General features: G+C 37.8%; 2 protein-coding genes across 2 annotated transcripts; both read left to right on the forward strand.

The window, feature by feature from the left end:
• Positions 1 to 2241: 2241 nt before the first annotated feature.
• LOC126599715 (UDP-glucosyltransferase 29-like) lies at positions 2242 to 3891 on the forward strand. The gene has a single exon (XM_050266132.1). It carries the CDS (start codon positions 2302 to 2304, stop codon positions 3664 to 3666), a length of 1365 nt encoding a protein of 454 aa, XP_050122089.1. The 5' UTR covers positions 2242 to 2301; the 3' UTR covers positions 3667 to 3891.
• A 4145-nt stretch (positions 3892 to 8036) lies between these two features.
• Positions 8037 to 9191, forward strand: LOC126602957 (uncharacterized mitochondrial protein AtMg00810-like). The gene has a single exon (XM_050269755.1). It carries the CDS (start codon positions 8037 to 8039, stop codon positions 9189 to 9191), a length of 1155 nt encoding a protein of 384 aa, XP_050125712.1.
• Positions 9192 to 10771: the final 1580 nt, after the last annotated feature.

Here is a 10771-nt window from a genome sequence, read left to right on the forward strand (position 1 = left end):
TATTTCGATGGCGTTTCAGTTTTAGCCGTGCATGCCACGACTATGCCGTGCATCTTGCCAATCAACTGATCTAGACTGCTTAGATGAGGTCGGTGTCCGTGTCGAGACAATATAGAGGATGTGATGGAGAGCTAGATGCTGAGTGGTTGCTAAGGAGAAGAGGTGCAAAAATTGTGGTTGTGCAAAAATAAGTTTCGAAACTAAGTCGTAATTGGTTGAAGAAGAATGTTCAAAAGAATAATTTACTCCTCACAATTATACTGAGACAACACTAAGACAACGTTGAAGATTGAATGAGAACCAATGTTCATCCTGTATGGTTGATTATTATTCTTAAAAGTGTTGCGGAAAGTTGGTTTTTGAATGATTAGGCTTATCTAATTCGTATCATTGAAACTAGAGATTGGGACACGTACCTTCTTTTTTTTTTCTTTTTTTTTTTTGTAGAAACAATATTATCTACATTAAAGGAAGAGATGATGGGCTTAGTTTCACAATAAGTTAGTAATAATGTGATTCAAATTCGTCTTTGAAGAAAATCGAACCTAAAACTTCTCACTTATAAGTGAAGAAAAATATCATTAGATCATAATACTAAATGACGAAACATGTACATTTTTAACTGCATGTGATTTCTGGAGCACATGCAGAGAGTATTCTAAGAATGCCACAGTAATAACTGCATGTGATTCTTGCTATTTCTAACTTTGTTATACAAGGTTAAAGCCAGCGAATTGATGACAACCTCGCAGAGACAATTACTTTAACATCTTCGATATGAATAAATACATATATCTCACCGGCAAATAGTATATTTTTATTGTAAATAATTTTGTAATCAACTGTTTAATTTAATTTAAATTTTTAATTTCACCATTACCCAAATCAAAACGATGAACCCATGTACCAGCTGCCAGGACGGTAGGATTTTATTGTGGAGTTACTTTGTCATTTCTGAAACTCACCCAACATTTATGACGTGTTTACCAATTAGGAGTGGAATAAAGAGAAAATGAATTGAATTACTCTCTCGTAGCATTCTGCTGTTTACTAACAATTGGAGAATCAGATTTTATGTGAGGTCCACCCAAAATGAGAAATTCAATTCTGGATATTCCTAGAATCCAATTTCCAAGAAATAGATGGTAATTGAATTCCGGAAGAAAGGGGCCATCATCATCAAAATTTTCTTCCCAAACTGCCCTTGTACTTCTTTTGATATCCCAAAATACCCCTGCATCTTCGTTCCCAACGCTGTACCTCACCGTTACACTCTACCATTTGGAACGGGATGAAGAAGCTGAACAGCTTGCCCATGAGGCATTGCCCATTCGTGAAAAAGCATTTGGAAAGGACTCCTTTCCCATTGGTATGTTGTCGTTTTCTTTAACCGCAATCCGCAAAGGTGGGGTGGATCTGTAGCAGAGAAAAAAGGGGTAAAAATATCAAGGCTGGGATATGGAGGGAGGGAGCATGAAAGGCTCTTCGCAAAGGTGGGGTGGATCTGCAGTAGAGAAAAAGGGGGAAATTTTAGAATGGGGTGGGCGGGCAATAGGTAGGCAGCTAAGAAAGATGGGATAAATTTTAGAAAGGGGGTGGGTCAGCAGAAAGATGGGGAAGAGAGGGAGAGAGAGAGAGGGTCACACAAAAAAAAAAGAAAAAAAAAAGGAAAATGAAGAATAAAGAACTTTACTAAAAAAAAGAAATTTGTTCTCTCTACTAAAAATAAAAATAAAATGATGGGTTTTGGCCCTTTTTCATCAAAATAAAAAAATAAAAAATTGAAAGATTAAAAGTTTTATTAAAAATAATTACATATAAAATAGATTTCATTCCGATTCATAAGAATTAGTAAACAGTTTATATAGATCAATGTCTTTCTTATTCCGATTTCATACAATTTTCGTAAACAACTCTAAGAGGAATCTGATTCTAGTTCTATCTCATTCCAATTCATTCTCAATCCAATTCATCCTCAATTATATTTCTCTCAATTTGATTACGGATTAGAAAATGCGCCATTTGTTAATTAAGTAATCCTCAAGGCCAACAAATAAAAAAGAAGTTTGACTAAACTTCTGTTCTTTGATGTGTCTTTGTCGTATGCATCTTCAGCTTACACGAAACATCTACAGTTTCTAAACTCTAGCAATTTTTTCAAAATTCTTGTAATCTTGGCTCCTCTCGATCACACTGTCCCCTATATATGTGTCTCCCCGTGACATCAAAATATATAATCATCAGAACACTTCTGTTAGTCGAAAGAATAACCACAAAAGAAGAGTCAAATTTAGAAAGAAAATGGTTTATTCTCAGCAGCACAGAAGCATTAGTATTCTTATGCTTCCATGGCTAGCCCACGGCCACATTTCTCCCTTCCTCGAGCTAGCCAAGAAACTCACCCATAAGAGAAACAATCTCCACTTCTACATTTGTTCCACCCCTGTGAATCTCACCTCCATCAAACCCAAACTCTCTGAAAAATACTCTCACTGCATTGAGTTTGTGGAGCTCCATCTTCCGCACGATGAGTTTCCTGAACTGCCTCCTCACTACCATACCACCAATGGCCTCCCACCCCATCTCATGTCCACTCTCAAAAAGGCCTTCGACATGTCCAGCAGCAACTTCTCCAACATCCTCCAAACCCTAAAACCAGATTTGCTCATTTATGATTTTCTCCAACCATGGGCACCCTCTCTAGCTTTGTCGCACAATATTCCGGCCGTCGAGTTCTGTACCATGAACGCCGCCACCATTATTTCAACTTTCGTCATCCATTTCAATAATTCCAGTCTCAAATTTCCTTTTCCAGGAATCCATCTTCGGGATTACGAGATCAAAATGTTCAAAAATCAGATGGAGTTTTTGTCAAATGGCCTAAGGGACGGAGACCGCATACAGCAATGCTGTTCTAGTTCTTGCAACATCATTTTGGTGAAAACTTCCAGAGAGATTGAAGCAAAATATATCGATTATCTCTCTGGTTTAGTCGGGAAGAAGATTGTGCCCGTCGGTCCACTAGTTCAAGACCCATTGGGCCAAAAAACCGACGAGGAGTCTCCGATCATCCAGTGGCTGAACAAAAGGGAGAAGTGTTCAGTTGTGTATGTTTCCTTCGGGAGTGAGTACTTTTTGTCCAAGGAGGAAATAGAAGAGATAGCTCATGGGTTAGAGCTCAGCAAAGTGAGTTTCATTTGGGTTATTAGGTTTCCCAAGGAAGACAAAACCACAAAAGTTGAAGAGGTATTGCCAAAATGGTTTGTAGAGAGGGTGGGAGAGAGGGGAATGATAGTGGAGGGTTGGGCACCGCAAGCAAAGATATTGCAGCACCCTAGCGTCGGTGGGTTCGTGAGCCACTGTGGATGGAGCTCTGTGTTGGAGAGCATCAAGTTCGGCGTTCCAATTATAGCCATGCCAATGCAACTTGACCAACCAGTAAACGCCAAACTGGTAGAGGAGGTCAACGTGGGTGTGGAGGCTAAGAGAGCAGAAGGTGGTGGTTTGCAGCGAGAAGCGATTGCGGAGGCGATCGGAGAGGTGGTGGTGAAGAAAATTGGAGAGGGTGTGAGAAGGAAGGCACTGGAAGTAAGAGACAACATGAAAAAGATTGAGGATGAAGAGATGGATAACGTTGTGGAGCAGCTGTTGCAACTATGTACATAAAGCATATGACAAAATGGACGCAGCACATAAAATAATTTACGTACCTAGGGGAGAATCAGTTTAATTTGAAAGGATTATATTATATATCTTTCTTTTTTTTTTCTTTTTTTTTTGTTATGGATAAACTGAATTTCTAGATCCAATTATGTATTTACTCCATGTGGAAGTGGTATCAAATGTTGTGTAATGTCATCGTTGTAATAAAAAGGGAGTTTCCTTGAATTACATTGGATATTCATCCATGATTTGGAGAATTACTCTCTCGGATAACAAATAACATGCTAGGATAAGTTGTACACAAATTGAGTGTTTGATTATTGACTAACAATTTGTACTGTAATTGGAGTTTTGATTATGTGGTGTAATTTTTAATGTACTTAATGTTAAGCATTATGCAGGAAGAAGAGAACAAAGAGATTAGAGAAGACGAAGAAGGAAACAGAGAAAACTTAGAGAGAGAAAGAGAATGATTTTCACTTGTATTTTCTTGATAAACTTTCTGGTTACAAATTGTTGCTATATAGATGGACCTTACAATACCAACAATCCTAACTGCCTATCTGTTTAACTAATGACATGTGTCATGATCCACACCCTCCATATCCTATATACTCTAACATCCCCCCGCAAACTCATGGTGGTCCAAGCATGAGATTGTTGCAGTGAGTGTTGAACAATGGTGAACTCATGCATTGGTAAGAATGTCAGCAAATTGCTCAGAAGAAGAGACAAACTGAATCAAAAGGCTTCTTGACAGATGACCATGATATAGTTGGAGTATCAAAACATGAGATTGTTGCAAGAAATAAAGCACATTATCTTCAACGAGTGACAAGTAAAACTAATACCTTTGTCATTAACGTCTTTAGACTTAGTGCAGTTCATGAAGAACAAATTTTGATAAGTCATGAAAGATCGATTGAATTTTTTTCCAACAACTGCACAAGTATAATCTAATTATAGCAACAAGAAATTCCAACTCAAACTGTAAAAACCAACTCAGCAACCCAGCAATAGAAGGAAGATATCATTAACGAAGTACATTCAAAATAAATGCTTCTGAACAAAAACGTGGGGCCTCCACCTTTGTCAGTAATTAGCATATGGTATGCTAGCTTAAGATCAACAATACTTGCACCATCACATAACCTACTCAAGGTATGCCTTTCACCAAGTTTTCCAATGTTGTCATAGTCTTCTTACAAGTGGTAAGAGCATATATTTGATAAGGTATTACCTGTCTCCAGAAGAATGCCACCAGTCTCTGAATTTTCCAGAGGAAATCGTGTTGATTTTTTATCAGATGATTTGATGGTAAGATCATATTTGAGTGATGGAAGGTAACTTGTAAAATGGCATAAGGAAGTTGATACATTGATTTCATGATCTGAGCACTGAAATGATGGTGTCAATGGAGTGTGGTGATTGTGGTTTTGTAAATCATACAACTCAATAGACAAAATAGCTTTCTTTGTTGCCATCATTTCCAGCTTCTCATCAAACATGCTTTCTATTCTTTCCTTATCAGCTCCTTCACTAGGCTTGTCGTTAGTCACATCATGTTCTATTAGAATATAATCTCCCTTCCTACTATAAACATGATTACATCCACTGAAACATCCATCATTGGGCCAATAACATTCACAATATTTTGGTAGTGGAGGATGAGAGCCAAGAATTCCTTGAGATATTTTCAACGTACTTTGACATGATTCAGGGGCTGAAACTAAAGAGTGAGTATTAAGTATGTGATAACAATGAGCATCTAAATGACCCTTTTGTGAATTAGGATACTATGAGCAAAATGAACAGATGGAGGACCCCAAGGATTCGGGTTTCAACCACATCGACCACCACAGTCATAACCACCACACGGCCATGACCAAAGCCACAACCAAAACCATAACTACTGATGAGTCCATATTATACTACATATTTTAACCTATTCTTAGTTATAATTGATTGGTTATTTTGGGAGAATTTTGATACTTTGAATTATATTTCCAATGTAGGATATTCGACTTCCTCTTAAGCAAAAAGTATTCAAACGGATGAATTTTGGAATGATTCCAATTGGAGGATGTTCGTGAGTCCTTCAACTTGTTAGTTTCAAAGTTTCGGATTTTTCTACCAAGCAGTTATTTTATGATGATGAAATAAAGGAGCAACGCGCAGTGTTGTTAATGATGATGTCTTCTGAGTTTGAGGCCTTCTGCAATTATGTTCGGAACATCTCAAGATTTAATTCAAGTCATTTTGGGCATGTTTTGGAGCCCTAAAGATCCAGAAATGTGGGATTCTTTGTGGCTGGGCAAATTCCCAAAGTTAGAATAGGAATGCATTTCCTAATTATCTTATTTTATTATGTTTCCTAGTTTGTAGAAGTCTTTTATAGGAAGGGTTTTAATTTGTTGTAGTATAAATAAGGCGTTTTAGCCATTAGGGTTTACTACGCACTATTTTGGAGACTTTCAAACTTTTTACCTACAAGGTGTTTTCAATCATTTTTCTAGTTAATGATATTTTCTTTGGTTTTTATTAAGGAAAACTAATGAAAATGGTTTGAAAACTTTGAGTTTTAACGATAAGGACAAAATAAAGGGTAAAGTGAATAGTATCAAGATTTACTTTTTAGTATAAAAATATCGTTTTTCGTTAAAGTGAACAGTACCCCAGACTTTTTGTTAAAACTCCTTTTTTATTATGATTATGCGTAACTAATCTTTTTGCTATGGTAATGCCATGAGCCTTAACATGAATATGTGATTTTATTAATTTGCTTATGAATGGATGCATGCTTGCTTTGAATTATTAATCACCGTGTTTAAACTATCTAATTGTCTTAGTGATTCGCGACCACTAAGACATTTAGACAAGTAATTTGTATTAAGGAAGATAACAAGTCTTCCATTTCTGTTGATGTTAAATGGTTTAGTAAAAGCTAAATGTCGTTAGTTTGTTATTAACTATAGTTAGTTAGAATGGTTACAAGTTTAGTTAAGGTAGTCAAGGGTATATTTGTAATGAGCCAAAGGCTATATATATTCTTTTCTGTGTAATTGTAAATTCATTGAGTGAAATACAATCTTGTAGAAGAAGTTTTATCATTCTTTAAGTAATATCTGAAACCACTGCTAGATGTAACAGAAGCAGGTCTCCACAAATCAAAGTGTTGCGTTCAGATTCAGAGGGTGAATTTACTGGTCATTCTTTTGCATCTTTTCTTAGTGCACATGGTATTTTTCATCAATTCAGCTATCCACACACGCCTGAACAAAACGACTGTGCTGAGAGAAAACACCGCCATCTTGTTGAGACAGCTAGGACCTTACTTGTTGCTTCTCATGTCCCTCATGTGTTTTGGGTCGAGGCTACTGCCCTATATCTCAATAATCGTCTTCCCATTTCTGGTGTCTCACAATCTCCTTGGGAAATTTTATTTCATCAGCACCCGAATTATTCCAAACTCAAAGTTTTTGGTTGCCAATGCTTTCCATGGCTTAAACCTTATATTCACAGTAAATTGGATGCTAAAAGCAAGAGTTGTGTGTTTTTGGGCTATAGTCTTCAGCACAAAGGTTATCGGTGCTTTGATCCAATTGGCAACCGAGTCTATATCTCCAGACATGTGATTTTTAATGAAGAACTCTATCATTTTCAGTCTCTGCCCCTTCATACTTCTAGCTTTGGCAGTGTTTCTCCAATTACTTCTCCTTCAGTGGATCTTTATTTTAGCAAGTATACTCATCCTGCCTCTTCTCCAACTCCCGATACTTCTCCAACTCCAAATGTTTCTCCAACTCCAGATGGTTCTCCAACTCTAGATGTTTCTCACCCTATTTCTACCTCTATGGTTAATACTTATCTTATGGTTACCCGATCCAAAGCAGGCATCTATAAACCTAAGGCTTATGCAGCAACTAAGCATCCTCTATCCATTGCACTGGATTCTGTTCCCAGCACTTATTTACAAGCATCTAAGTTTTCTCACTGGCGAGCTACGATGCAGGATGAATACAATGCCTTACTGTTTACAGGAACTTGGTCCTTAGTTCCTTCTCATTCTTCTCAAAACATTGTTGGCTGCAAGTGGGTGTTTCATGTTAAGAAGAAGCCTGATGGTACTGTGGATCGTTATAAGTCCCAGCTTGTTGCCAAGGGCTTTCATCAACAAGAGGGCATTGATTTCCAAGAGACTTTCAGTCCGGTTGCTAAATCGGTTACCATTTGAATACTTCTTAGTCTTGCTATTCAACATAATTGGTTTGTAAACCAGTTAGACATTAGCAATGCCTTTCTTCATGGGGATTTAAAAGAGGATGTCTACATGCTTCCACCCCCTGGTTTTATTGATCATCTATTTCCCAGTCATGTGTGCAAACTTCAAAAAATCGTTGTATGGTCTTAAGCAAGCCCCTAGAGCTTGGTTTGAAAAACTATTTCAAGCTCTGCAGGACCTTGGCTTCCATCAATCTTCATCCGATGCATCTTTGTTTGTACTTAATGGTCCTCAGTTGGTTATAGTTCTCGTTTATGTGGATGACATTCTCGTTACTGGCCCTAATTCTCATCTATGTCATCAATTCATTCAACAGCTAAGTAATCGATTTCCAGTGAAGGATCTTGGTCCTTTAAGCTATTTCATGGGGCTGGAAGTCCAGCGATCTTCTAAAGGGATATTTATTCATCAAACTAAATATTTGCTTGATCTTCTTCAACGGACAAATATGCAAGGTGCTAAACCTTGTTGCATACTTCTTGGCTCCCACAAACAGGATCATATTGGTTATCTTCTACCCAATCCCACTGAGTATCGCTCAATTGTTGGAGGCCTTCAATATCTCACGTGGACTCGCCTGGACCTTGCTTTTGCTGTCAATCAGCTCTGCCAGTTCATGCATTCTCCGCGTGAACAACATTTTCAAGCTGCCAAACGAGTTCTTCGATTTCTAAAAGGTTCTGTTTCCCAGGGATTATGGTTTACAAAGGGTCATGTTGATCTCTCAGCATACTCCGATGTTGATTGGGCTGGAAGCACGTTTGATAGGCGATCAACCAGTGGCTATTGTGTCTTTCTTGGTCCCAACCTCATCAGCTGGAATGCCAAGAAACAAAGTACCGTCGCCCGTTCTTCTACAGAAGCTGAATATAGGTCTCTGGCTTATACGGCTGCAGAACTCACTTGGGTTTGTAAAATCCTTCGTGACCTTCATTGTCCTCTCCCTAAACTGCCTACACTGTGGTGTGATAACATTTCAGCCATTTTTTTAGCCTCTAATCCTGTTTGGCATGTTGAGATTGATTATCATTACATTCGCGAACTGGTTCTAGCTAATCTTCTCAAAGTCCAGTTTGTTTGTAGTGCCGATCAATTGGCTGATTTTCCTACAAAATCTTTGTCTAAAAATCAGTTCCAATACTTGTGTTCCAAGCTTCCCATTAGAATCAACTCTGATTCCTCCTCTCGCTTGAGGGGGTGTATTAAGGAAGATAACAAGTCTTCCATTTCTGTTGATGTTAAATAGTTTAGTAAAAGCTAAATGTGGTTAGTTTGTTATTAACTATAGTTAGTTAGAATGGTTACAAGTTTAGTTAAGGTAGTCAAGGGTATATTTGTAAAGAGCCAAATGCTATATATATTCTCTTCTGTGTAATTGTAAATTTATTGAGTGAAATACAATCTTGTAGAAGAAGTTTTATCATTCTTTAATTTGATGTAATTTATGTTGGAACATCACCTTGAAATTGAGGAGGGCACATTGTGATTAGTAATTGTAAGTTCGCTTAAGGCTAACATCATGCTCTTAAGGGTTGCATGGTTTTTCAAAGTCACAAAGCTTAATGAGTCTTGCATGTTTATATTTGATCTAAACATCACAGATGTGTTGCATGTTAGATATACATTTTCACTTGAACATCACGTGGAAAAATATGTATTAGGAAAACCTAACCTTCAAAGCATGTATGTGGAAAATTCATAAGTAATTGGTAAAATTACATAGGATTGTTAGTGGTGACGGCGGAACCCCTAGTGTTTAAATTGCCTTCCAAAATCATTTTCTTTTGCTTTCTTTACCTTGCCAATTATTTAATTGTTTTTAATTAAATTCCTTTTTAATATTTTAGGTCATAATATCACCCTTTTCCAAACTTTGTTTTCAAATAGTTAATTAAGAATTAGTTTAAATACAAATTATTCATTCAATTCCGGTAGAGAACAACCTTACTAGAGCTGACTAATTACAATTACCTTATACTCTTGCAAGTAATTTTAAGTATTTTTATTCCTACATTTACACGTGGTAAAAATCCTATCAACTAACACGCTAATCCCGGATTGAGCCTGTATGGACGGTGAGGAGGATGGTCCACGTAGTGGGCCAGATGAGCAGAAGCATCACTTGATGAGGGCTCACTGTAGGAGGTTGGGCATAGGCAACATCAGTAGGGGATGGTGCGAGATAAACAGAGCTTTGGGCATCAGCAGTAGGAGGCCGGTTCTGGGCCTCGAAGGAAAGAAGTTTGCAACGCAGGTCAATGAACGAGGGAAGGGGAAAATTCAACACAACCGTGGTAAGTATAGAATAGTTCCCACCTAGCCTTTTCAGAATAACAGTCACTAAGTCCTCTTTAAAGACGGGGCGATTGATAGCTTCAAGACTATCCGAGATAGATTTGGCATGTTAGAGACACTCAGAAATAGTACGAGTGCTGTTCGAAATATCAAGTAACTGAAATCGAAGATTTCTAGCATTCGCTATAGAGGCTTATGAGAAGTGCTCATGGAGACAATCCCAGATTGCCTTTGAAGAAGGTTTACCGAAAACTAGAGAGATGATGGACTTAGAGAGGGTAAAAGTAAGATAACTACACACAAGGTGATCTTGTTTGTTCAAGACAGATAGGCAGGATTAGGTTTGGCAAGAGAGTGGCGGCTGGAGCTGTCGAGCCATTAACATAAGGAAAAAAAATCATGGCCAACCAAGAACAGCTTCATCTAACAAGTCCAGAGAAGATAACTGAACTCGGTGAGTTTAAGACAGTAAGCCACATTCGGGCCCGAGAGAGAAGAACTAGTAGAGGTAGAGGATGAGGCGTTTTCGTT

Source organism: Malus sylvestris, chromosome 2, assembly GCF_916048215.2.
Source record: "Malus sylvestris chromosome 2, drMalSylv7.2, whole genome shotgun sequence".
NCBI classification, from domain to species: Eukaryota; Viridiplantae; Streptophyta; class Magnoliopsida; order Rosales; family Rosaceae; genus Malus; species Malus sylvestris.